The following is a 27933-nucleotide window of genomic DNA, read 5'->3' as shown; positions in this document are numbered from 1 at the left end:
AATGCAGTGTTCAGCGGGACATCTTGTTGTCTGACAGAACCAGGTCGTCTATGGAATGTGAGGGTCATTACTTTCATGGTGCCAGGACTCATTAGGCTGCCCAAGGCCCTTTTGTCCATTTTTGTCCTCCAAAACTGGACAAAAGGAGCAAGTATAGATCACTGATGAAGAGCCACAGCTCAGGGATATCCATAAGCTCCCTGGTTCAGTCCCTGGCATCTTCAAATTAAAAAAATAATAATCATGTGATTGGAAGGAATTTTTCCTGAGATGCTGCTCATCAGATTAAGCTAATACTGCACTAGATGAACAAATGGTTTCCACTAAGGAACTTTCTTGCGTTACTATGAAATTTCCAGCTAATGTGAAGAAGTATGCTTTATTTGGCAGTACTTTTTTTTCATCAGTCTACAGCTGCAGTTTTAAAATTACTGAGAGAATAAACCCTGATTCAAGCATTATACAAAGAGGTTCATGCACGGAGTTGGGGAAGAGCTGCATTGGAACTGCTGGCACCTGTTCAAAACTTTGTGTGTTTGTTGATCTGAATTTTTGCATAGTTGGCATTTCCACCTTCTGGAATAACTGGAATGCACACAGGCTGTGATCAGACAGAGCAGGGTTAGCAAGTGCAATCACATTCAGTTCCTGTTACTCTCCAGTTTTCAGAAAAAGGCTTCCTATATTCACATCCCACATTTTGTGCTGATATTAGAGCATAGGTTTAGGTACTTAAGATCCTTAACCTCTGCCTTTAAAAAAAAATTACTGGGGTCCTGCTTGATAGCAAATCATTTTAATGTAGTGTGTAGTCATTGTTTTGTAGAGGGATGACATGGTTGGAAAATAAGTTGTAGAATCTTCTAAGAAGTTTTTCATTTTTTTCTTGCAGCTGTGAATGTGTTATCTTAACATCACAACGATCCCTGGCTCCTTTTTGTCAAGTTTATTTTATTGAGCTGTACACTATTGACAAAGCAAACATGGTTTACCAGATTATCTGTGAAACATTTTAGCAGTGCAACAGGAAGACAGGCTAAAAAGTGATTGAATGAAACAGGAACTCTTTATGCTCCAAGGAAGGGAACTAATCAGGCATCCTTTGTCATAGATTTTTAGCTATATGTCTTTTGATAAATTAGCGGAATGGTTTTCCAGTTATCTTATTGACCCAGATTCCAAGCCAGTGTAAACCTGCAGAACATTTGTTGTTATTTTAATTATGCCTTAAAGTCAATAAAATATATAGCCATTTCTTATCAGAAACTGAGGGCATTTTTCTTCTTCTTCTATGACCATTCAGGACACACTTTGTTTACCTGAATTTTTGTAATGATTTCCATCAGTTAACAAGTAGAAGTAGATCTCAACTATTTCTTAGATACCTGTAATTTTTGTCACTGCTCTCAAATTGGGATATGGAAACAAATGAAGAACTTCTAATGTGGCTGTAAATAAGTCCAGTTATTGTTTAGCAAATGGAAAACAGAAATTCTGCACAGTAAATGGCACAGCAGGAAGTTTTGCACTGTATAACAAAAGGTGTGTTCCCTACAATAAGTCTAGGAAGGAGATAAAATATAAAGCTGATGACTTGTCTGATTATATTAGGTATCATATATTTTAAAATACACAGTGGGAAAGAAACAGAAAAAAATGCACCATGGCAAATTGGAAGGCAGTCCTAAGAATGCACAAATATTTGAAACCTTTTTGACTAGCTCCAAATCAAAATTTCTCTTAGCTAGAAGGTACAGTGGTGCCTCGCATAACGTTTGCTTCGTTTAATGTTTTTTTCGCTTAACGTTTATTTTTTCAGAGTCAGATTGTGCTTCGTATAACGTTTTTCCCTATGGGTGATTTTCGCATAGCGTTTTTGGGACCATGCTTCGCTTAACGTTTTTTGTTTTAGGTCCCCTGCTTCACTTAACGATGTTCATTTTTTCAATTACAAAAGTGTCTTAACATGTTGAAAAACAGTTTTAAATGCTTGGAATCATTAGTGCACCTTCTAAAATGTGTGCATACTTAATTTGGCGTTGATCTGACTTTTCGTTAATTTTTTGTGAATTTTTGTTTTTTGGCCCATAGGAACCAATGGACCTGTCAAGATCTGACAGCTCCATGCTTTCCTATGGGGGAGAAAACAATTTACAAAAAATTAACGAAAGTTCAGATCAACGCCAAATCAGGTTTGCACACAACTTAAGGGGTCCTCTAACGAACCCAAGAATTTAGAACAGTTGCTGAGTCTTCATTAATTTTTTGTGAATTTTTTCTTCCCCCATAGGAAATAATGGAGCTGTCAGATTTTGACAGCTGTCAAAAGTTGGGGGAAAAAAATTCACCATTAATTAACGAAAAGTCAGATCAAAGCCAAATTAACTTTTGCATCCGTTTTAGAGGGTGCAGAAGCTAATCCAAGCATTTAAAACCATTTTTGACCCTTTTATGACACACTTAATTTTGCAAAAATTGACTTCGCAAAGCCATTGAAGTGTATTGAGTCAGCTACAATACATTCCAATGGAGGATACATTGTATCGTATAACGATGTTTCCTATGGGTTTTTTCGCTTAAGGACGGCAATCCGTGCCTATTGGAATGGATTAACCGGTTTCCAATGCATCTCTATGGGAAATGGTGTTTCGCATAACGATGTTTCGCATAACGGTTTTTTTTTGGAACCAATTAAAAACGTTATGCGAGGCACCACTGTATAGTTATTTAGCCAAATACAAGCTTGATGGTAGGGCCTGAGAGTCTTGGGAAAGTGGTTTGTTACTGAAATTTGGAGATGTGAGAGTCTGCTTTTTAGATCTGTATCAAAGAAATATGCACTAAGATAAAGACAAATGTAAGCAATGTAAGTAAGGTCTTCATGCTTGTGATAATTGGGTATGGGATGTGTAGCGTTGCATCAGCAGGCTGTCCTTCCTAAATGTACTGTATTCATTAAAATGCCTGTATAAAGCTATTTGCATGTACAGATCTCTCTGTGTGATTGTTGACTCAATGACAGATTATAACAAGCCAAACAATGTTTCTTTTTTTCTTTTCTTTTCTTGAAGATGGCTACCATTTGCCTCTTGATGTGTTGCCTTCTGTGATGGTGGGCACCACCCCCAAGGCAACAGGGGAGGAAGACTTACACAGAGGAGACAGACATTTCCACTATTGTGGAATCAAGACCATGGCATTGTCAGACAGTGACCGGCCAGTTAGCTTCAGCTCTACATCATCCTCTGCATCGTCCAGGGATAGCCACTGCTCCTTTGGCAGCAGAACAACCTTAGTTTCAAACAATCATCTGAGCTTATTCAACCAGGATAAAGAATCAGGAGCCATAAAACTAGAGCTGAGTCCAGCTCAACAATTTTTCAACAGGGAGGTCAGAAAAATCACCCCTGTCAAGGAACAACAAGCCTCCGATGCAAGAAAGCTGAGTATGCCACGAAAAGCTGAGTCAAAGGAAAGCAGCAAAAATTGTGTCATGTCCCTAATTACTGAGCCTACAAGTCCAAAGCTTCTATACGTTGACAGAGTGGTCCAAGAAATTCTGGAGACTGAACGGACATATGTCCAAGATTTGAAAAGTATTGTGAAGGTAAGATGGTCTGTTTCTCTCAAGTGTTGGTGTTCTGGACTGTGAAAAATAAATTAAACTGGGGCAGATACCAGGAGCAAGTGTCTTTACTGCAAAGCTTGCATTAGATTGGTATGCTTTGGGTAGCACTTACAGTGTAGATGAATAAATGCTCTGTCAGTTATAGTATCAGGACAGCAGCATAATTCTTGCCTATACTGGCACTTTTCCAGACTGATGGCTGAAATTTCTGCCACTTTCAATTTATAAAACTTTCACTGGATCATCTTTGTAGAAAGAAGAAAATGGAATCAAGGCTTTTCATCTGCTTCTTTTCATATCATGGCATTCTCACCAAATCTTGGAAATGTATAGGAATTTTGACCGTTCCCATAAGTCTCCAAATGCATATGATGCTAATACATAAATAGTGAACAGCCAGTCATGTTGTTGGTTTGTTAAAAATTAAATACCAGATCAGGAAGGGGGTGACTGGTAGGAGGAGGTTTGAAAGGAGGTTTAGCCTTCTCCTCTCCAGCAGCAGTCCCAGAAGAAGAAGAAATGACCTTTCATACTGCAATTTGTTATCAGGGTAAATTAAAAAAAAGAACAATAGGAGTCTCTCTTTACCCATGCAAAATGCTGTGGTGGAGATGGGTTCAATTTTTACTTTAGATCTAATCGTCAGAGGTGTTAATGACCTTCATCCCCTTTGTTCATCTTATTTAAAAAAATTAATAAAATAACATGGTTGGTAATCACACTGCTAGTTTCATGTGTTAATGGGCCCTAATAAGGTACTTTTTTGGATCTGCTTTTTGTTACCATCAATTACAGAAAATATGTTGGGATGTCCTCGTATTAGACATACCTGTTGATAGAGACTCCTGCGTGTTGGGATATAGCAGTGGTAGGAATAGGAAACCTGGTCCATTCAGAGGTTTTTAGCCTACTGTTCCTGTTATCCCATAGCTGTGATAAGAAATCATGGGAGCTATAATACAAAATATTGATGGGGAATCAAAGTTTCACCAATGCAACAATGTGTCAAGCAATGTTGTCAAGGTTGCAAGAGGCAGAAAACCTGTGACCAAGACAGGAAGAAAATCCATCAGGGATTTGAAGTCATTGTCTCTCTCTTCATAAGACCTGCTAGCTGTAGTTATTCAGCTCATCCCATCTGGGTCCTGTTCCAAGAACAAACAAGTCAATGTGGACTTTCAGCCTATTTGGGGGGGGGGGGGTTGGGGTAAGAATTTAGATTTTTTGACTATATAATTAGTTGTGCCAAATGAACATCCTCGCAGAGCTGTGGTTCCCAACCTTTTCTGAGTCGTGATCCCCTTTAATAAGGACCAAGTAACCTGTGACCCATCCACCCCGCTACATTTCCATAAAAAAGCATTTTTAATGGGGTTAAAGTACAGGCTTCTCTCCCCTCGCCCCCCCCCCATGGGCCTGTTTGTCATACATAACACATACTTTAATATCTTGCTCTGAAAGGTCAAGGAATGAATTATTTAACAAGCGCTACAACACATAAAAGGCAACCCCACAACTCCCAGAAAACACAAGGGTGTCACATCCTCCAGGTTGGGAAGCACTGTCCTAGAGGGATAATATTTCTTCATCTTTGTGATTCTTTGCCCTCTTGTCCAGTTCAGGCACAAATTGCAGAGACAAAACACATAATCTCGAAATCTTATAATATGTTGCTCTGGGCAGTTCGCTGTGTTAAGTACATCACTAATCCGGAAAAGAAAATATTAGTCTGATGATGACACACACAAAAAGCAGACAGTGAGGCAAAAAAGATTATCAAGATCTGATGTACAAAGACATGTTTTTTAAAAAATTAATCTCCAGAAACAAGTTTTTTCCTGCAAAACTGTATTAAGTTTTATAAAATGCTACTCTAAAGTAAAATCACCTGTACAGAAGGCATTTTAGATATTCTTAAACAAGACATGAAATGCTAAAGAAAGCAGTTTTAACATATATCATCTTTGGTACAAATATGGATGATTTTTTGGACTAGTATAGCTGGTCATTTATTTTTCAGATCTTTATAGTCTCAGTTCTTTTTCAGATCTTCATTTTTTCATTTTGTAAAAACAAGTGCTCATAATAAAGCAACTAAGCTTCAAGGAAAATGTTGGTTTACCTTTGATAGCAATACACACTTTTTCAGACTCCTCCCCCCTTGCAGGAACGAGTAGGTTGTTGTTTTTTTAATCCACTGTTGTTGTTTTTAGGGGTGGTGGTGGCAATTACGATTTCCATCAATTAGAGCTGGCACAGCCAATCATGAGACATTATGGAAGATGTAGACCAACAACATCTGGAGGGCCATGTTTCTTACCCCTGTCATTGCTTTTAGTTACCACTCCAAATAGTTAATGCACTTGCAAAAATAGCCCATTAACCTATTTGATTAGAAGACCACAAGCATCCTTCCAATCTGCTCCCTGCTTTTGCTGATGACAGTGTTCATCTTTTATGTATTCCTTCCTTCAAGTTGTATGCTTTTCACAAATGGGGATTTCAGTTGTGTGGCTCAACAGAGGCTGTGTCAACTGATGTCCCAATTATGAAACAGTCACTTTCCATAGACAATATGGAACTGATACTGTTTTGACATTTAGCCCTGCCCTTTGCTTCTTCTGGATAAGGGATAGGCAAAATTTTGGGGACAGAAGACTTTATTGAGAACTTTGGTACCCTTTGTGGACTGCATTGGTAGATGGGGTTCTTGGTATTTAGAATGATTGTGGATGGAGCTGGTGGTAGATAAAATGTAGCTTGGAAAGAGGTAGTTAGTTTTTTTGGATTGCAGCTGGCCATATTAGCTGTGTGATTCTCAGTGTTTTAATCACAAACATTTAAGTTGGGTAGTGGTGGGTGTTAATCAGGTTCTACTGATTAATAGGGTCTCAATTTCAGTGGGCTGTGGCAGCACACTTGTCCAGAACCGCACCCCTTTGTCTGCAGGTATCACTTGACAGGGGACGTGGTGGTGCTGTGGGTTAAACCGCAGAAGCCTCTGTGCTGCAAGGTCAGAAGACCAGCAGTCAAAAGATCGAATCCACGCAACGGAGTGAGCTCCCATCGCTTGTCCCAGCTCCTGCCAACCTAGCAGTTCGAAAGCATGTAAATGCGAGTAGATAAATAGGTACCACCTCGGTGGGAAGGTAAACAGTGTTCCGTGTATAGCTGTGTTAGCCATGTGACAACGGAAACTGTCTTTGGACAAACGCTGGTTCTACGGCTTGGAAACGGGGATGAGATCCGCCCCCTAGAGTCGGACACGACTGACTAAAATGTCAAGGTGAACCTTTACCTTTACCTTTATCACTTGACAGGGTTAAGTTAAAGCCACCAGCCCTAGTTGCAGGAGGTATAGGCAAGTTGAAAAATAACTGTTTTACTGAGGATCACGCAGGGGATGACAATTCCAATTTGGTCCTTTCTTTTGTGTTAAAATCAATCTTACAGGGTATGATTTGAAAATGGGAATATTTTTTAAAAAGTCTGAGCTGTTGCTTCATTTTGCCTAATGTATGGATAAGTTATTTTGATATGGGGATTTTCTCTTTGAGTAAGTTGATTGGTGATTATGAATGCTGTCCATTTCCCAGTTATGATCTGCCAGCTTTTACTGAAAGGCAGTAGTTATAGATACATTGCTTCTGATATCTAAAATACAGCCCTACAACTCTTCAGTGCCTCTGTCTCTCCCTTGCTTTAGGGATGTGATTCTTTTTTTAGTTTTATTTTATAGGGTTAGGGTTAGGGATGGGGACATAGGACATGGGATTAAGCAGGGGTTGTAAATCAACATGAACATTTTACAATATTCATTCTTATTTATTAAATTTCAAAGATACGTAAGTTTCTGGTGTAACTAATTTATAATACATATTCTAATTTTAAATTGATCGTAGGCTTTCAATGATCAAATATTAATTTACATTCTGTTTCTAAGCCAATCATAAAATTTATGCCAACAATCTTCATGATTCATCTTTCTTGTTGAGTCTAGCCATTCTGATACAGGTAGTTTATTCATCTCTGCCGTATCCAGGATTTTTGCTATTAACTCATCCTGAAATGGATTCTCTGGGTCTTTCCAGTGTTTAGCAAAAATAATTCTTGCAGCTGTCAAGATATGGATAACTAAATATTTTTCCGTTAGGTCTATTGAATCCGGGATAATATTTAGAAGAAAATTTTTAGGGGTTACAGTTACTGGAATCTCTAAAACCTCATGCAAAAGCATTTCAACCCTTTTCCAATATTTTGGGCTTTCCCACATGACTACCACATGTGATAAAAAGAACATTCTTTTTGTTTACATCTCCAACAGAGATTTGAAATTTTAGCATCTATTTTGGCTAATTTTGTGAGAGTTATATACCATCTATAAAACATTATATATTTTTTTCTTTAAAAGGGATGTGCTTATTGACTCAGTAGAAGAAAAGAAACCTATGGAGTTTGTTTATAAATATTTAATTTATCTTAATTAATTTAATAAATATGACATACAAAGTTGGAAAAAAGTATGGAACAAAAAGTACACTGTGCTACTTTGTCTAATCAATGATTGTGGCTCTGGCTTCTGTACCCAGATAGCCATTGTTATCTGTGGCTCTAAAGTTGCTGCTTATTCGGCAGAGAATTATGCTTTGGGCTGGTATTGGCTGGAAGTTATGGTGTACACACCATTACTGTACACTGGACACCCCAAAGGTTTTTCAGTAAAAACGTAAGTTGAATCTGTTAATTGCTAGTAATGCAATGTATCTTGAGCATCTCGTATACATATAATCTGGTTATGTCCAGTCTCTGAGAGGAGGTTATTTGTTTATGTTAATCTTGTACAGTGGTGCCTCGCATAGTGACATTAATCCGTTCCGGATTAATTGTCGCTATGCGGAAACATCGCTAAACGGAACGGAAAAACCCATAGGAACGCATTAAACTTTGTTTAATGCGTTCCTATGGGGGATAAACTCACCGTTCAGCGATGTTCCTCCATTTTCGGTGCCTCTAAAGCGAGGCAGCACAGCGGGTTGGCCATTTTGGAACCGCCGACCAGCTGACCAAAAATGGGGCCTTTGGCATTTTCCCCCAGCTGAGTGGTGGGGGCTTCAAAGCCCCGCCGCTCAGCTGGGGGAAAATGTTGGCAGTCGGCGGTGGCTTTGGAAAGACCCCAAAGCCACTGCCGACCGCCGACATTTGCCTTCCGAGCTCTCAAAGAGCTTCCCCCCCACACATTGGAGAAAGCCCTTTGAGAGCTCGGAAGGCTCTCAGCGGCAGCGGGGACAGGGTAGGGGGTGCACTGGAAGCCATCCGGAACCCCCCTGCCCCCGCCCCCGCCACCTGGAGCTGCCCTGTGCCCGGCCAGCGCGTCTGAGAGGCGGTGGAGAAGCCTTCCCCCGAGGCCTCTTGGACGCACTGGCCGCGAAAATGCTGGCCAGCGCGTCCGAGCGGCGGCGGCGGAGCCTTCCCCCTCCTCCCGCCTCTGCCCGACCCACCCCTCACCCTCATCTCCGCCGCCGCCGCCGGGTTTCGGAAGCCGCTTCCAAAGCCCAGCAGTGGTGGCGGAGAAGGGGGTGAAGGGTTGGGAGGAGGGCGGCCGGGATCCGCCCCCCGGCCGGCTTCCCCTTCCATGGTCGGACTCTCAGGAGTCCGGCCATGGATGGAGTAACTGGCCGGGGGGCGGATCCAAGCCCCTACCACCGCCGCCGCTTGGATCCGGCCCCCGGCTGGTTCCCCTTCCATGGTCGGATCTGACCATGGAAGAGGAACAGGCCGGGGGCCAGATCCAAGCCCCTACCGCCGCCGCCGCTGCTGCCGCTTGGATCCGCCCCCCGGGCGGTTCCCCTTCCATGGTCGGATCCAGCCATGGAAGGGGAACAGGCCGGGGGGGCGGATCCAAGCGGCGGCGGCGGCGGCGGTAGGGGCTTGGATCCGCCACCCGGCCGGTTACCCCATCCATGGCTGGACTCCTGAGAGTCCGACCATGGAAGGGGAACCGGCCGGTGGGCGGATCCAAGCCCCGGATGCCTGAAAGGCATCCGGACCCCTGCCGCCGCCGCCACTTGGATCCGCGTCGCGGCTGGCTACCCCATCTGTGGTCGGACTCCTGAGAGTCCGACCATGGCGGGGGTAGCTGGCTGCGGGGCAGATCCAAGCGGCGGCGGCGGCGGCAGGGGTCCGGATGCATGAAATACCTTCTTCACTTCCTAGATGGCAGACTTCTCTAATATTCAGTCACTCATGACCAAAGAGAAAGCTGGAGATAAGACTTGAATGTTCAGTTCCTCAGAGGGCCTCACACAGGGCAGTGAACTCTTCCAACTGTTAGGAGAGTGAGAGAGAGTGAGAGAGAGTGAGAGAGAATGTCCTGCTTTATGATAAGTTAGGTAAGAAGAGCAAGAAGAGTGGAAGTCTGAGAGACCACTGGGTAGAAGAGACCAGCACATAGACCACAGATAGTCTAAAAGAAAAGGTAAGAAAAAGAGCAAGAAGAAGGCAAAGGAACACCATCATAGACATGAGCATTAAGAATTTCTCAGACTTGTGAATCTGAGTACTTGCAAATATTTAGGAACACTCAGATTCTTCATTATGCCCAGTATTTAGCAAGCATCCACCCAAAGTAAGAGAAGGGGAATCCCGGTGGTGGCCTTGGAACGACCCTTCGGAAGGGTCCTTCCGAGGCTACCGCCGGCATTTTCCCCCAGCTGAGCGGCGGGGCTCCCGCTCAGCTCGGGGAAAATGCCCCCTCCGAAGGGGAATCCCGGCGGTGGCCTTGGAACAACCCTTCGGAAGGGTCCTTCCGAGGCTACTGCCATCATTTCCCCCCAGCTGAGCGGTGGGAGCGGTCCTTTGGAGGCTCCTGCCGCTCAGCTGGGAGAAAATGGGGCCTATGGGGAAGACATCGCAAAGCGATTTTTTCCCCATAGGCAACATCGCAATGCGATCGCAAAAGCAATTGCTTTTTTGCCATCGCTATGCGGATTCATTGTTAACCGGGGCACTCGTTATACGAGGCACCACTGTACTAGAATAATCTTTGAATTCTACAGATGAACACATTTGTTAAATTATCTACCTGGTTCTTTGAGACCAGTAGTCAACACAGACAAATTGTCAATGCCGGTACTGCCACAGTAGAAGCATAAATGCTCACCTTCTATCAGTAAATGGATTTAGGACCTTGCAGCTCTTTTCACCATTTATTTATTTATTTATTTATTCATTCATTCATTCATTCATTCATTTATTTATTTATTTATTTATTTATTTATTTATTTATTTATTTATTTGATTTCTATCTCACCCTTTTAGACAAAGTCTACTCTTGAGCATATAGCATATAGATGGCGCCTGCATGTACTTACCAGAACATTTGGTCATCTTTCATTGAAGTTTATGCTTAGATTTTGGAATCTGCTGTTGTTGTTATTGTGGTTTCTGCCTTTTTTGTTGCAGGTATTTTGTTTTCTTGTTTGTTTGCATTATTTTGGCAGAGTATTTTTTTTTTTTAAAAAAAACCCCACATATTTTAGATTGGGGAGAGGACTCTAACATTTGCTTCCAATGATTCTGGTGCAGGAAAGAGAGCTGTCTCCCTGCTTCTGGTGATTAATCATAACTTCTTTTTTCTGATGCTTTGGTCACCCCACCCGCATCAAGAAGCTCCTGCCTTTTTGCATGCCTTGTAGCATTTGGAGTGAATAATTGTATTAAGGTTTTTTTTTTTAAAAAATGTAGGTAGCTCTATTCCAGTTAAATAGTCTCAGGAGCAATCAAGATTTAAGGCAATTGAGACTGCCCTGCAGCAGTTGATTTAATGTTGTGAGAAACAGCTTTACTTGGCCACCTAGGTAGGCAGTTATGAACATGCAGAGCTTTATGAAGTTGAGCTGATATAATAGCTCAATAGTTAATTATAACTATGGTGGCACTTTCCATGGTATGATTAAAGTATTTTGTTTTGTATCACTTGGAAAAGGAAAGGCTGCTATTGTGGCTGTGAAATTCTGTCACCCGGCTCACTTTTTTTTTCTTCAAACGCAAACACAATTCAAAAGGCTAGGTGTATGCTTGAATAATGATGACTTTTCGAGCCGCAGGCCATTATAGCATTTGCAAGGGTAGGTATTACAGCTACTCAGGAGCAAATGGGCTCAAAAACACTTGCTGACAGAGTTATAAGAAGCCTGCAGGAGAGAGAGAAAAACATAGGCTAATAGGTACAAGGTCTAGTGTTTCATTTAACCCATATCCATTAACTGTGTCTCATCTTTCTTATTACTTTTAATGATAGCTTTTTTTTAAATAAAAAAAACACAACTCCTTACCCTTCACTTTCTTCCTCTCTGCCTGGTGTCAACCATAACATGATTTACTCTTAATCAAGATTTTGAACACCAGCCTTTTGAAGAGGTTGGTTTCTAAACCTATTAACAAGTGAGACTTGTTAACAGCATCTAACAAAGTATAACCCTTGTTAGGTAGAATTCTAGTTCCTTGCCGTCCAGAATATACAGTAGGTGTCCACTTGACTACACTGTCCAGGCCTGAAGGCAATGCAAGCAAGTAGCTTTCCTTGCTGGAACTGTTCCTCAGGCAGACTGCTGATCTTAGCATTCTTTTTCCATTCATCATACTACTTCTGGATTTTCTTGGAACACCTTTTGTTTAAGATTTCTTCCTCCTCAGAAGTTGACTTGGCACTCTTTTTGTGGCCAGGGGACAAGTCATACTGGACTTCATACCACTGTCAGTGGTATGCTGTCAATGAGTACAATGTAATCACAGTTGTGGTTGTTACTCTCCCTTTTTGAAACACTGATAGGTCACTTTTAGGGCTAGTGCTTTTAATAGGTGGCTTCTGTAAAAAGTTAAAATACAGTGACCTCAAACAAACATAAATATATCGGCTGGCATCTCATTCTGTGAGTTATGCCACATGAGGCTGATGAGTGTAAATAGCTGCGGTGATGTTGAAAAATAAAGTATTTTCATTCCTTCCCCTCCTGTGGAAACCCTTTTGTCATCAGGAAGCCATTGGGGGCCATGGACTGTGGGGAAGTCTCGAATTACCAAAAATTGGCACCACTGGTAAAGGCATATTGTGTCCCCTGCAGTCCAAAATTGCCAGAGGAGCCTTTCATCAGCAGCTGTTTTCTACTGATATTGACATCATTCCACTTGCTCACACAGGGCTGTGCAACAGAATTTTAGCCATTATATCATAAAATCAAGAGATATACCAATCATAAAACTAACGGTTTTATCAGTGGTGATTTGCCGAGGCTGATGGTGTTATTCTGGTTGTGCAGGTTTTCAGGTATTAGATCATAAACCACAGGATATACCAACCAAAAACTCATGATTGAGAACCAGCTGAGCTTATAAAACCATTAAGAAAATTTAAACCAACTGAGGTACAGTTTCTTTTCAAGGCAAAGTAAGTTGAAATAAATTAAATTGTGATGCCCACACGAAGGCCTGTAACAAAGGAGCCATATACTGTACACCCTGCTAGGAGGGAAATTTCAGTCTTGAAAAGGTTCCTCCTTGGTGTCCACCAGCCTAATGGATTACGCCAGAGAGCACACAAGAAGAGCATTTGAGGCTGATTTTAAAGCATGCTTAAGCTGACACCGGTAAAGGTGGCCTCTTCAGATAACTTGTTCAACTTGCTGAATTAGATTTAGTGAGAACTAGTGTGTATAGTGGTTAAGAGTTTTAGACTAAAACTCAGGAGACCAGGGTTCAGATTTCCACTTGGCCATGAAAATTAGTCAAATACCTTGGGTCAGTCAACACTTTTCAACCTCATCTATCTCATAGGGTTGTAGTGAACACAGAGTGGGAAGGAAAGTGAAATACTGTATGCTGCCTTGAGCTCATTGGAGGAAATGTGGAATATAAATGTAAATGAATGTAAAGACATATAGACCAATAGAAGCACCTTAAAATAGGCCTATAAAACCACTGCAGCCGGTGCAGCTCTTAGCCCTCACCAGTACTTTAGCATTTGGATTTTGGAGCAATTGAAGTTTCTAAACCTGCTTTAAAGGTGGGTTCATATAAATAACATTATATAGTAGCTAAACTTTGGGATTATTGTGGAATGGCTGAACAAGGCTGAACTGGTCTGTTCCGGATAACATATCAGTTGGGGCACTAGCCATAGTTGGTAAACTACAATCTTAGCGACCACTCATCTGTGCTTCCACATACAGTACATTTCATTTCCCTGGCCAAATACATTCCCTTCCAGGACTGATTTCTGAGCAGCAGTCCAGTTCAGTTAATTTCTTTATCCCACAGTGTCTTTGTCTTATCTGAATTAAGCTTTAGTTTGTTGACCCTCACTGTCCACAAAAACTATAGCTAGTCTTTCATTCCCTCAAAGCAAAGCCAACCAGATCAAAAATAAATAATCACACCTACATACTTAAAAAAATTGAATATAGATTGAGAAAGACTGACCTGGTAGAGTGACCAGTAGAGGAACAGTAATTAGTGTGCAAACATCAGCATATCAATTGCAAAATAGAACAACATGCTCCATCAGTTTCTTCCCTTGATTGTTAACTTATTCAAATGCTTGCAATTGAAGAAAATCCACCATATCATCTGCATAGCAACTGTAAAAGCAAGATGTTAAGACAGTCAGAAGCAACATTTTTGAAGTCTGTTTCAGAAGTTCTCCAATATCCCTGAAATGAGCAGACGGAAGCAAAAGGTAGAGCTGTGGTTATCTGTACGTGACAACACTTTAGTCCAAGCCTCATGGTAGCTTCTCACTCTACAGATCCCAGCTTTCTTTCACAGTTGCACTTGATGATAATTGAAATAGCATCTTTTCAAGTCAGTGTGCTGCTCTCTGAAAGGGGGCACATCCTTGGAGCATCGCTCCAGGCTCTGTGCAGCCGTAAGGTAGGAAGGAGGGTGGCGGCTTCTCACTAGATTTATTTCTCTAGATTTATTTTACTAGATTTATTTCAGATTCTTCCTTGGTAGAAAGGTGCATTACCCCAGCTAAGCTGGATGTGTATCACCTTTTTTCCCCTGGCAGACAATAACAGTCTAAAGGCAGTATCTGTGCCAGTTGGTGCCTTAATCCTGATAATGTGGAGAACATTTCAGATTGTCTTTATCAGCTCAAAGCTGATCCTGAAAACTAGGTGAGACCGAGGAACACAATTTGCTACATAATTCTTCAGTAAAATAAATGAATACTCTGCAGAGCTGCTGTTAATCTTTTTTTTTCTGTGCAAAGGAGGGCTTGCTGGCAATCCTGCTATACTAAGCTATAGAACTGCAGAGAAGATTAATGCTATTGTACTTGTTGCTCTTGTGGCAATGAATGGATTGCTCAACCAGGCTGTCTGTTGATTGAATAGCAAGCACCATTCACTATTATGAGTGCAAATCAACATAGACAAAAGGGTGAGAGTTAATCTACTTCAGGTTTTAGAAATCTCTGGTTATTATATTAAAAAGGAAGAGAAAAGAATGCCAGGGCCAATATACAGAAAACCTGGATTTTTTCTACAGTATTTATCCCTGCTGCATAAATGAATGGAACTGCTGTTTTACAGAAGAGTATAAATAGATGTTTGTGTATGTTAGAAGACTGGGGATAAAGCTATTGAACCCATCTGAATTTTCTTTGTTGCAAACTTGTTGTTGCTTGTATAATTATATTTACAGCCACAGTTACCTGACTGTTTTGGCATATTGGCTGAGCCATTCCTACCTCTATCAAACTCATTTGATTAAGAGTCTTTCCACTGCAAGTGCAATTCCTTGAATGAGACAGCTGTAGTGAAGGGATTAAACTATAGATAATTGATGTTCCCTCTCCACTGTTCCTGTGGTGCTTTTTTCATAGAGTCAAACTAAATATTAATGAGACCGTATATTCCCTGTTCTCTCCAATTATTTAATCTTCCCTCCCACAAAGGGATCTTCTCCAAGATGTACCTCAGCAATCAGACTTTCAAATTAAGCATGTGTCTATCTTTTAATGACTAGTCAAAAATTAAAGTAATCTAAATGGAAGATACCTAGGTGAGGAGAATCACAAGCTCTGATAAATATTTTCACTAATTGGTGGGAGCCCTCTTCTCAAAATGTGCTAAACATATTTTCTAGTTCCACCTGAAAAGTTATGCACCACAATTGTTAATAGGATTCTGACCATTTTTTAAAAGTTAGCTACTGTAGTGTATTTTGTCTTCCACTTAGATAATTTGTCTTATTCAAAACATGCCTGTTACATCTAGATAAAAACAGACAAATATTCTACAATACAAAGCTAATTAATTCTAGCTCAGGTTTTTAAGATCACAGTTATACTGTGTTTAAAAAATATTTCTTTCTCGTTAACATCCATGTTTACTGTCTTTCTTTTCTCTATAATTTTATGCACATTTTGTTAATGCTGATTTAATCATTTTTATTTGTTCCTGCACTTTCTTTAAGTTTTGTATTTATCTCCAGTTGCTGCGCCTTGCACATCATTCAGTAAACACATAATTACTTCTGCCATTTTTCTATAACCATATAATTTCATTAACTATTTCCACCACCTTGCTCATTCCTACTTCTAGTCTTCTGGCACTCCATAAAATGGGCACAAAATCTCCCTTTTCCTTTTTGACAGGACCGGCAATTTCCTTCGCCATTTCCCTGTCTCTTCCACATTTTCCATAGGGTGAAATATACACTGATGAGCAGCAAAACTAATATTCACTAAGAAAGAGACTTTGGAGAAGTAGTGGGGAATTCAGTGAAAAAGCGGCTGTTGATGGGTTGATTCACTCCTGCACAGTTTCTTTGGTTCTTGCATCTACCTTCCCAGTCCTGCTCACCTGCCTTTCGATTTGTATACTGCCTTCCTATGAACAGGACACTCAGTCTAGTTAACAACAAAGCAAGACCAAAACATTTGTAAAACGGAAAGTGTTTCAACATTTTAAAATATTTCTCCTCCTTCCAAACATCTGAAGGTCAAAGCAAGAGGCAAATTATTTAATGCTAATTAGAAGTGGAGATAAGAAATAGGGCAAGCAAGAGCTGAAGTGTAGGCTCCCAACCTTCCCCTAATGACTAAGATTCATCAAAAACTGTGAATGTCATTAATCTCCTTTGAATGTTGTGGGTCTTTGTTTTTCTCCCCAAGAAAAAGCAGCCGGTGTCTGACTGTAATTCTGCTACTCAAAAGTAGGAATTTACCATGAATGGCTAGGTTACTAGAACCTGCCAAAACACAAAACTGTTAGCAATTAGTCTGACTTTCAGTGTCTTTTTTCCATACCTTAAGCCATCCTTTAACTGAATTATAAATTATTTTGTGCATTATAAATTACTTTTAAAGGACACAATTTCTTTCTCTTTCTTTCTTTCTTTCTTTCTTTCTTTCTTTCTTTCTTTCTTTCTTTCTTTCTTTCTTTCTTTCTTTCTTTCTTTCTTTCTTTCTTTCTTTCTTTCTTTCTTTCTTTCTCTCTTTCTTTCTTTCTCTCTCTCTCACTCTTTCAGTCTTTTGACCCAGATTGCTCTGTGTGCAGCAATCCCTTCTGCTTCATGAATCTTCTTAAGTCTCTGTTGCAAGGCTGCTTGTGAGTGAAAACAAAAGGTCACCCACAGTTTCAGGAAGCCCTGGGGACATTGTTGTAAAATGACTTAATATGCAAGCATATTTTAGAAGAACAGACTTTAGAGATGAGGTCATAAGGTAATGGGGGTGGAATAGAAAGTAGAAGTTCAGGTCATGCATGCAGGAGACTATGCAGAAGATGTCATGGAGTTTTGTTAATACATGTCTTCAGTGGGTGGATATGAAATTGCACTTAAACAGGGTCACATTGTTCCTAACTGGAAATCAGTTTTCTGTTTTAGGTTACACATAATGATTAATTTGGACAACATTTACACATTCTTTGGGAAGACAGAAGGCATATGTCTAAAAAATAATTGGGCAGGAACTCTTGGAGTAGAGATGCAGAGGTGCAGTGACACTACTGTGGTCTCCTGTAATGAACCATTTTGTAGAGAATCACAGTTACTGTGTTAACCTTAAGTGAGCTTCCTTTCGTAACAAGGCGCGTATTGAAGTTATATTTCAAAATTAATGCAGTGAATGTAGTTTAATGACGGGTGTTTTCTAGTTTCTTTAAAAGTTGCTTTTAAAGGAATTTTGGCCATTTTAGGGGCATTTTGATGGAACTTCAAGTTTTATGCCATTTTGTTAGAAATCCAAATATCTTTTTTTAAAAGCAATAGAACATTAAAAAAGAGCAATGTAACATGTCTTGCAGTAGTTTTTATATATGATAACAAGTGATGACAGCAAATTGCTTTCCTAACATTCAAATAGGTAATAAGAATAAATTATTTTTAAAATGCAAGTGTCCAGGCCTTGGATGGCACCACTTCTGGGGGATAGATGAGAAGCCAGAAGGCCAGGAGGAAATCTGCTTTGAATTTGTGGCAGCTTTGGAGTTCATTCAAGAAGAGGGCAATGCGGTTGTGGGCCAGCCTCTTTCCCTTGGAACAAAGGCCTGAGGAAAAAACTCATGCTGGGAGGTCTGCCACAGATGTGAGCCAAATCCATCTCTTGTGGGCTTGCATCTTAAAACCAAACCTGATTTGTGCAGTGTGTAGAGAAGAATGGCAACATACACAAATCCTCCTTGTGTGGATTGTTTCAACACATGAAGGCCACTGGTTTTAGGCTTTAACCATGTACCTACCTGTTTTCTTCTTAAACCTATTGGTTGTAGCACCTGAAAGCATGAGATGTGTCCATGTACCTTGTTACTTCCTTTTACTTCAGCAACAGTGATTGTTTTTATTATCCTGTAATAAAAAGGTCCAATGAATATTTGATACTTTTATATGGTAGTAAAAGTCAAACAATTATTCAATTAAAGTATATTTTAATGGGGCAGATATGCTTAAAGGCAGCTAGCAATAAACCTTCTTAAAACATGCAAGACTGCATTCCCTTGCGACTGCCTTAGCAGAAAACCACACTGCACTAAATTCTTGAAAGCTGTTGCCCTTGTCTGTTTGCAACCCTCTCTATACCACATCTCATTTTCTTCCAGAGGGTCCCCCAACAGTCAAGAGACAGAAATGAATGAGTCAAAGAGCAGCTATTTGTTATGACAACTTTGTGTTTCTTATAACTGCTTAAGGCTTGAATGACTGTTCATTCACCAAGAGAATACTGCTGTTAGAAAACATCAGAACACAGATGTATGTGGTTCAGCATCCAAATCCTTCCTCCCCCGCTCATCTTTTCTTGATGAACATCTTTTTCTGCTGTTCTCAATCCCAGTATTTTGTGGGTTTTGGAATGTCTTGCTGACATTTCCCTGAATTCCTTGAATTTAGTGCTGTTGCCATTGGTAGATTGCCACTGTGTGTTGTCTAAACCCTCAAGCTAGGGATTGTGTTGGGGTTTTATTAATGTGATTCCAGCTGTTCTCACTCTTACATTATTGTTTTCTTTTCTCCACAGTTTCTTTAGAAATGTTTTAGAGATACACTATGTATTTTCCTATGTTAAATAGTTGTCCAGTGCACTGGTTCACATCAGCACCTGTTGATGGCAACCTAAAGGGACAAATTTTTATATGTGAATAAATCACAAAGGTCTAGCAACAGCTGTGTAATTTTATTCTCATTTAATGCTTGCTTAAGCATAGTATTTCTCACTGGAGCCTGTTGTTCAGCTAATGAGAAATCAAGTTATGCACAGCCTTATGTAAAACAGGTAGATTCCTAACAGGTAATATATTTTAGATCTCCTTCGCTGTGCTTGTAGATACAAATACTAACCTGCTCTGGCATCTCATCCCCTCTCTGTTTTGTGTTCCTGTGCCCCCTAGGCCTATGTGTGGCATGGTAGCCACTGTGTAAATGTGCATGCTCCTCATAGTAATTAATCATTTTGTGATTACACCTGTGACCAGCTCTCAATAAGACTGGAATTTCATTGTTTAGGCTGGTGGTTCTCAACCTTTTGTATCTTACATTCTACCAATCACTCATCAAAGAGTGATCCCAGTATGGGCCCCACTATGAAATGAGGTAAAAGATTAGAGACTTGCTGATTATGGTAAGGTTTAAGGACATGAAAAATTCAGTATTATTGTTGGAAGTAACGCAAACAAAATAATAATTCCATCCATAGCTGAAAAATAAATACAATAATACTGCTGAGTATAATAAACAATAGCTGATTCCTGGCAGAAGCTATTAACCTGCCAAAATGTTGAGTGGATCCATAGCAAGTAGAATTTATAGGAGATGATGGCACAGCAGACTTGATGGAAGACATGGAGATTGACAGACAATGAATTAATATTTAGTATGAAAATCTGAGTTGTGTGTACAGTATATGACTATTGCATGCTAAAAGCAGAACCTCGTTGCTGGGTGTTATGGGCAATCAGAAGGCAATGCAAGGGGGGGAAACCCCTGTATTTCCATTCTGTTAGAGCAGAGTCTTTGGTGTGGTTTTCCAGAAACCAAGGTGTTTCCTTGTAAGTTTATAAGGAGTTCTAGATTGTGTGTCCCCCACACAGTGACAACATTCTGTTGTCTGATCCTTCCAATCTGGCAGTACCATAGGATTGCTTCTGACATGAATGAAAAAGAAGCAAGAGGAGAACAAAGTGGCAAAAAGATCAGTAATGGCTTACACTTCCATTCTTCACCTGACATTTTTAGAGTGTGTATGATGGACTGAATTTGCACTCTAATTTGAATTCCAAAGAGATTGTCAGTGTACAGCAGTTCTTTTGCAGGAACATAATAGTTTCCCAGCACAAGAGATAATCCGTGTGCATGGTAACCAAAACCCACTGAGCCATAGTAGTGCTTTCCAGATAAAAGTAGTTTCAGAGGAGTCTGCTGTCATATTATTCTCCTGCCTCATTCACTTAATTTTACAAAGGCTTCAGACATTATGATCATCCATTTGAAATCTTCACTTGTTTTTCTACTGCTGCTTCTGTCTTTTTCTTACTGTAGCTCAGTGGTTGAGGTATCTGGCTGTGGAACTGGAGGTTGAGAGTTAAATTCCTCACTTGCCTTCTTGAGAGGGGCTAGACCTGATGATCCAGAGAGTCCCTACCAGCTCTGCAATTCTGTGAAGTTGATGGTTGTTATTAAAGCCTTTTCTGAAGCTACCTTCATTTATAATTCATGTGGCCTAAACTGTACTCTGCATAACTGTCCCACATGTGAATAAGTATTTCTGGTACTGCATCACAGTATTGCACACGAAACTCCTTGTCATTATACCAGATGGGCAACTCAAAACAAAAGAATCTCTATTCTTTACAAACCAGCAACTGTGATGTTTATATTACACGGTGTTTTGGAAATTTAAAAATGCTTTTTCAATAGCTTTGTAACATGGCCATATCTTTTTACAAGCTTCTGTTTATACTATCTATATGAAATTCAGATGTATTAAGAATACTAGGGGTGGGTGGGTGGAACTCATACGAATATGTCATTGAACTTATTGAATAACTAATGGAGAACATTAAGCTGTCACTGTGGATGAAATCTGAATACATCTGCAGCTTGGAAAACATACAGTGTACAGTCTGAGCAGCAAAAAGAAGCATTCAGTCTTTGGGTTTATTTCTATGGTGTTGGTGAACAGATAAGTATTGTTAGCTTCTATAATAGGAGGACTGTTCAGGGTAGAACTACTAAAGGGATTACAGTAATATAAAGTGAAATTGATCTAGTGAGAAGACTCATCTTTCATGACTAAAAATAGTTCCATTTACTGAAGAATAAAAGAACAACATGTTTAAGGAACCCTTTTAATTTATTTCATAGGACTACCTTGATTGCATCACTGACCAATCCAAGCTCTCTTTGGGAACGGAGGACCGATCTGCTTTGTTTGGAAACATAAAAGATATCTATCATTTCAATAGGTAAGTAAACAAACAGCTATAGTACAACCATATATGATGACTGTTCTCTCCCCCTGCCCCCCCCCAACAGATAGGAGGGTAATACTTCATTCTAAAATGTCTGTGGTATGACAGCAAAACAAATGAAAGCATAAGATAGGTACATGCCTCTAGCTTGGCCCCCGGAGCCAGTCATCATGACTCTCACCAACCATTTCTTGGACATCTTACTCTAAAAAGGCTTGCATGCTGCTTTGTAACAAACATTCATAGATGGATGTGGCTTGGGACAAACAGGACAGCTGAAGAACAAGATTATGTTGCATTAGCTGGCTACCCTTCACATATTATATTTTCCTACAATGAGAAAAAGACTAGGGCTAAGCTATTGCCAAGATAAGATAGCAATTTACCTTCTCCAGACCCAATGTATACCTTGGGCAGGGGTGGCTGGCCTGGTGCCCTCTTTAAACTATGAGCTACAACTCCCATAAATATAACCACAATGGTAAGAAATTAAAATTGCACAAAACATTCGAACAGGAAAAGCACATTGTCTTACCCGAGTAGACATGGTCTAGAGGGGCGGGGTAAAAATCAAATAAATAAATAAATAAATAAATAAATAAAATTACCTTTTCACCCAAGAGGTTGGGATTTCTTCAGTGAAGCCTGCTCCACATCTTTTTATCTTGTTTATTTTCCCTGAAGCTGCAAGGATCCTTCCATTTGTCTACTTTTCTTGTTTGTGATCAAACAATGGACATAGTGAAAAATTAACACAAATAACCAGTGATCATCTCTTCAGAATTTGTGGCCCAGAGGAAGATGGTATAAAGGTGGGCATGCTCCATTGTTTGCTCCTCAAACTATTTACAGTGGACCCTTGACTTACAGACGGCTTGACTTACAGACCTTTTGAGTTACAGACTTCTCTGGCTGCAAAATTTAGGTTTGACTTGCAGACTGAGATTTGACTTACAGACCAGAAAAAAAACCAAAATGGAACAAAAACGGCCTGTTACGGGATTAATCGGTTTTCAATGCACTGTAGGTCAATGGAGACTTGACTTACAGACTTTTTGACTTGAGAACCGCCTTCCAATACGGATTAAGTTCTCAAGTCAAGACCCCACTGTACATAAAGGTTTTCACAATAGCTTTCTAGAACAAAGATTAATTCTCTACAATGCAGCTCTGTTTCTTTGCCATGCTCCACATACATATTTAGCCTATGTAATTAAAGAGTGGTGGACTGGAAGATGAAGACCAAAGGTCTTACGGTGATTTATTTATTTATTTATTTATTTATTTATTTATTTATTTATTTATTTATTTATTTATTTATTTATTTATTTAACTTATATGCCGCCCACTCTACCCAAAGGTCTCTGGGTGGCTTACAACAATTAAAATTCAATTAAAATACAATAAAAAATGCTTAAAATACAATTAAAATTGCCATCAGGACCCACAGTTGATGTTATTTCAATTAAAAGCCTTCTGGAACAGGAAGGTTTTGACCTGGCACCGAAATGTCATAAATGTCGGCGCCAGATGAATTTCATTTGGGAGGGCATTCCATAATCTGGTGGCAGCTGTCGAAAAGGCCCTTTGTCTACAAGCCATCCCTCTTACCTCCTTGAGGGACAGCTCTTTCAAAAGGGCCCGCTGGCTAAATCTTAACAGCCGGGTAGGCTCATATGGAAGGAGGTGGTCCTTCAGGTATCCAGGGCCCAAGCCATTTAGGGCTTTATATGTCAAAACAAGCACTTTGAATTGGGCCCGGGTATCAACTGGTAACCAATGTAACTTAAACAGAATCGGCTTGATGTGTTCCCTAGCGGCCCCACCACTCACCAGCTGCGCAGCTCGATTCTGGACCAGTTGCAGTCGCCGGACCGTTTTCAAAGGCAGCCTCACGTAGAGCACATTGCAATAATCTATACAAGATGTTACCAGTGCGTGTGTAACTGTCATGAGACTCCACTCGTCCAGGTAGGGCCGTAGCTGGTACAATTTCCGTAGATGAAGGAAGACGTCCCTGGCCACCGAGTCCACCTGGGCTTCCAGAGTTAGACTGGGGTCCAGGCTGTGGACCCTGTCCCTTAGGGGGAGTGTAACCCCATTTAGTGCAAAATGCTGCCAGCATAATAAACTCCCATCTTCCATCAAGTCACAGTTGGCAGGCATGTGATTGTGTCCCTTCTTTTTAACTTTATATACTTGGTGGACAACAGTAGCTATTTTTGTACAGTGATATTTTTTTTGCACTTTGATTTACATTTAATTTCTGTTACATTATCAAGATAAGCTTTTGTTAAATAATTCCAGGTGAGCATGTAAACACAAGATTTATATTTAAATTGCCCTCAAGTGGTTTCTAGTATTGGACTTTTATTACATTTTTTCCTCCCTTTTTAGTTTTTGGCAGCTGGTAGTTCTTAAGGCTCAGTCCAAACACATAAAAACGTTTCAGGAGTTGAAAGTCAGAGCTGGAATATATTAATTCTGTGAAGCTACTTGCTATATTCATTTTTTACTTGGACAATTAGCACAGCATGGACACAAGGATACATTTTTTGAACCCTTCATAATGGATTGATTCTACTGGGAAAGGAAGAGTGATACAAAATAAGAGCCTATAAGAAAAATGCTTCCTTATAATTACACTATACCCCACAACTATTTAAAGGTGCTGCAGAGGCACCAGAAAGTGGGCCTCAACAGTGCTTCTCAGCTGAAGTCTGTGCTGTATGTCTGCCCCAACTAATGCTGAGGAAAATGGGGAATCAGATTACTCTGCATCCAGTTCTGGCACCACTCCCAGAATCCTGCTACAGTTTAGGCTGAGTGAGACTTGGAACAATTATGCCTGAAACCTAGCAATCACTAGACATTCTTCAAAGACAGTCTCATTCCCTCTCCATCAGCCTCCACAAATGTGCTCTCCCTTCCCTGCAAGAATGGCAGCAGCAGGAGGGAGGGCATTCCCTGGTCTCTTATCTATCATTCGTGTACCAGCTAATAACTAGTAATTTGCTTGTTGTAGGAGACTTTCCGTGGCTACATATCTAACTATTTTGGAGTAAGCTGTGTTGAACTCAGTGGCACCTTTGAGTAAACATGCTTTCAGTCACGTTAAATGGGTAAAACTCAGTGTGACACATATAAATGCATGTAAATCTTCTGTTTATATGCTCACCTGGAGTTAATTAACAAAAGCTTCTCTTGACAGTATGAAAGAAGTCACAAGTATCTCTTTTAAGTGAAAAGAAGTCTCAGAGGTATGATCCAGGAACAAAAGATCAGTGTGTCAGTAAAGGGCTGCTTTGTTGTTGTTGTTTTTCCCCTTCTTCTTCTGGCTGTTTTCCTGTCCAAACCCACTCTCCAGTTGCTTTTCTGCTTGTGAGGAAAAATATATTGGACCCCACAGACCTCTATCTCAGTCTCTCAGTGAAAAAGCATCTTGGGTTTTTCAGCAGCTAAACCTTGGGCGTTGAGGAGAAAGAGGAACTCGGCTGTGTCTACTATGCCTATTTTGGACTGAAGGTTACAAGCATAGGCATGTTTAGTTCTAAATCCAGTGTGCTTTCACAAGACACAGAATGTATCCACTCTCCCTGGTTCCCTTAGGGATGCCAAAAAGCTGGCTCCATATACTTCCCTGTTTACCTGAGCAGGTTTTTGAGTGTTCAGGAGCTGCTGTGGGAGGGCAGATAGTTCTTCCATAGGATTTTCTTCTGGTATAAGCAAACATTCAGCTTTGGAGGCACACTTTGGCAATAAGTAAACCCCACTGATCTCAGAGGTATTTCTAGGTCAAAATGCTCAGGATTGGATTTTAACTATCAGTTTGGGACCTCAGCACTTGGAGTGACTTTCCCAAAAAAACATCCACCCACACCACCCATTCCTTTCAGGCTATGTACCTCTTGGTTGCCACACTGAGGGAGGCCAGGAAGTCATTAGCTAGGAATAGGGCCTTTTCTGTCATGGCCCCATCCCTTTGGAATGGGCTTCCGGTGGAGCTACACCTGACTTCCTCCCTCACAGCCTTTAGGAGGATGCTTAAAACAAAGCTGTTTACCGAAGTCTTGAGAGCATCTTCTCTTAATGTAGTATGACTATCTTAGATTGCTTGCCTGTTCACCATTGTTTGGTTTTTTATTGATTTCTTTGACAGTTGTTTTATTGATTATATGTGGTGTTTGTCTCATATTACATTTATGATTCATTTTATTTTACCTTGATTTCACTCTGGATGTAAACCACCCAGAGTATTGTTTATTACTAATCGGTGCAGTAGACAAGTTAAATAAACTAATAAATACAACAAGTTATGAACAAAAATCCTGTTGAGAGAAAATACAAAAAACAAATACAAAGTTGTGACAGTTGTGATTACCGGTGATGCTTAGACTTATGGTGTCAATTACCGTACCTGCTCTGTTTTGTCCAAAAAAATTAAATGTACCTATTCTTGTAGAAACAATGTCAAAATCTATTTGCTTACCAGTATATCAAAGTTAAATAAACATCTGTCACATGGAAGCTTGTTTATAAATCTAGCAAGGCAAAATTTGTTAAAATATTAGCCTAATGCAGGAAATTGTTTCGTGCTTTCTCTTTCTTCCTACTTGCTATATTTTTGTTTGGAAAAACCTGCTTTACCTCCTCCAGCCTGATGGAGGTGCGTGCGTGCGTGCGTGCGCGCACACACACACACACATAACTGAGGATGGAGTAGCCATGTTGGGCAGAGAGAGAGAGTCCATAGTAGCAGAAGAGGAAATGTACTGCTGCTACACCACTGAACAGATTCCTTTTTAAGTAGGATGGAGAGAAGGAGAGAGAATTGTAGAAAAATAAGAAAAAGCTGAAATATGAAATGTTAAGCCCTACAATGCATCTTTTCTAATTTACTTATAAAGTGCAGTGTTTGATTGTTAGCAATATGTGATGGAATTGGAGTGTTAAAAATAATAATTTTGATTTTTCCTTTTTTATTGATATGAACTAGTGAACTTTTGCAAGACTTGGAAAACTGTGAAAACGATCCTGTCGCTATAGCTGAATGTTTTGTTTCTAAGGTAAGTGATATTACTTTCCTGTTGATATTAATCTTAGCCCTACGTATTGCAGCCTCTTTGTATGAAAAACATTCAGCAGATTACGTCAGTTCCCAAATGCCTATAGTGGGTAAATGATGTGATACAAATGAAGCTTCAAAAGCCTTTTTGAAAAACACTTGTATGGATAATGAAATTGTTTCTTTCACCCCTCAGTAGTCCTGAAATAACCAGGAACTTGATAAGTACAGGCCAAGTTCTTTTTACCTCATTTAATTTTGCCTTCTTATAGTACTTATCTGAACTATCAAATGCACACATTTTTGGAATTCTGTTGTAACTCTCTACATTGTTTGCTAGACTCTTTTAGAGTGTAATCCTGTACATGTCTACATAAAAGTAAGTGTCATTTAGGGACTCAGCTCCTAAAAATAGAACTATAGCCTTATCGTAGTTGAAATGATAGCTATATTTGATTGAAGAAAAACACGTGTAATTCATTTATTTAAATGAAGGCTTATTCTAGTCTGTTCTTATTTTAGATACGGCAGTCATTTGAATAAATTGCCGCATATGTAATCGATTTCTTTCCTAAAATAGTTTTAATGTACCGTATTTTTCCATGTACACAACCCTCCACTGTATAAAATGACCCCCTAATTTTGACTCTTGATGGAGGTGGAGGAGCAGTTAATGGGCAACTTCTCCTCCACTTCCATCTCCTCCTCCTGCTGCTGCCTCCGCTGCCCGCCCGATTACCTCTTCCAGTGCGACTGCTGGGGCTCACCTCCAGCTCACGTTGCTGCCTTGTCCCCTGCCCTAAGGAGATGATCTGGTGGTGGCAACAGGAAGAGGCACCCAAGCATGCATGAGTGCTTGTTTGCCTCTGCCTGTTGCCTCTGCCACCGGGGGGGGGGGGGGGACAAGACGCCGCCGACATGAGCTGAGCCCATCAGTCCTACTGGAGATGGTGATCGGGGAGGCAGGGGAGACAGCAGCAAGAGGCACTCAAGTGGGTGTGAATGCTCCTTCGCCTCTGCCTCCTCCTCCTCCTCCTGCTGCCTCGGGGTCACCGGAGGGGACAAGCCGTGAGCTCTGGAAGTGGCAATTTGGCAGCAGTGGCGGCGGCAGCAAGAGGCGCCCAAGTGCATGACTGCTTCCTTCCGTGTATAAAACGACACTCAATTTTTCCTCTAATTATTTTAGGAAAAGTGTCATTTTATACACGGAAAAATACAATTAATGCCATTATTTAGTGCCTATTTAGATTAAAGTGGAAATGCAAAATTAA

At 40.4% G+C, this 27933-nt stretch overlaps 1 protein-coding gene and 1 long non-coding RNA gene across 6 annotated transcripts in view; one reads left to right on the top strand and one right to left on the bottom strand.

The window, feature by feature from the left end:
• Positions 1-27933, top strand: part of PLEKHG1 (pleckstrin homology and RhoGEF domain containing G1) — a 164259-nt gene that overhangs the window by 96174 nt on the left and 40152 nt on the right. For 4 of the 5 annotated variants that reach the window (XM_020806764.3, XM_072995271.2, XM_078383260.1 and 1 more), the window contains 3 exons: positions 3072-3607; positions 21491-21591; positions 26594-26663. In XM_020806764.3, the coding sequence (XP_020662423.3) occupies positions 3072-3607; positions 21491-21591; positions 26594-26663 (707 nt within the window). The remainder of the gene's footprint in view (positions 1-3071; positions 3608-21490; positions 21592-26593; positions 26664-27933) is intronic. The other variant, XM_078383262.1, reaches the window with a different exon arrangement.
• Positions 11093-21604, bottom strand: LOC140705939 (uncharacterized). The gene is made up of 4 exons (XR_012085574.2): positions 21497-21604; positions 18376-18481; positions 14105-14262; positions 11093-11820 (listed from the first exon to the last, which is right to left on the bottom strand). It is a non-coding gene; the product is annotated as an uncharacterized LOC140705939 (long non-coding RNA).

This window comes from Pogona vitticeps, chromosome 1 (genome assembly GCF_051106095.1).
Source record: "Pogona vitticeps strain Pit_001003342236 chromosome 1, PviZW2.1, whole genome shotgun sequence".
Lineage (NCBI taxonomy): Eukaryota > Metazoa > Chordata > Lepidosauria > Squamata > Agamidae > Pogona > Pogona vitticeps.
This window is presented reverse-complemented; position numbering and strand designations above follow the sequence as displayed.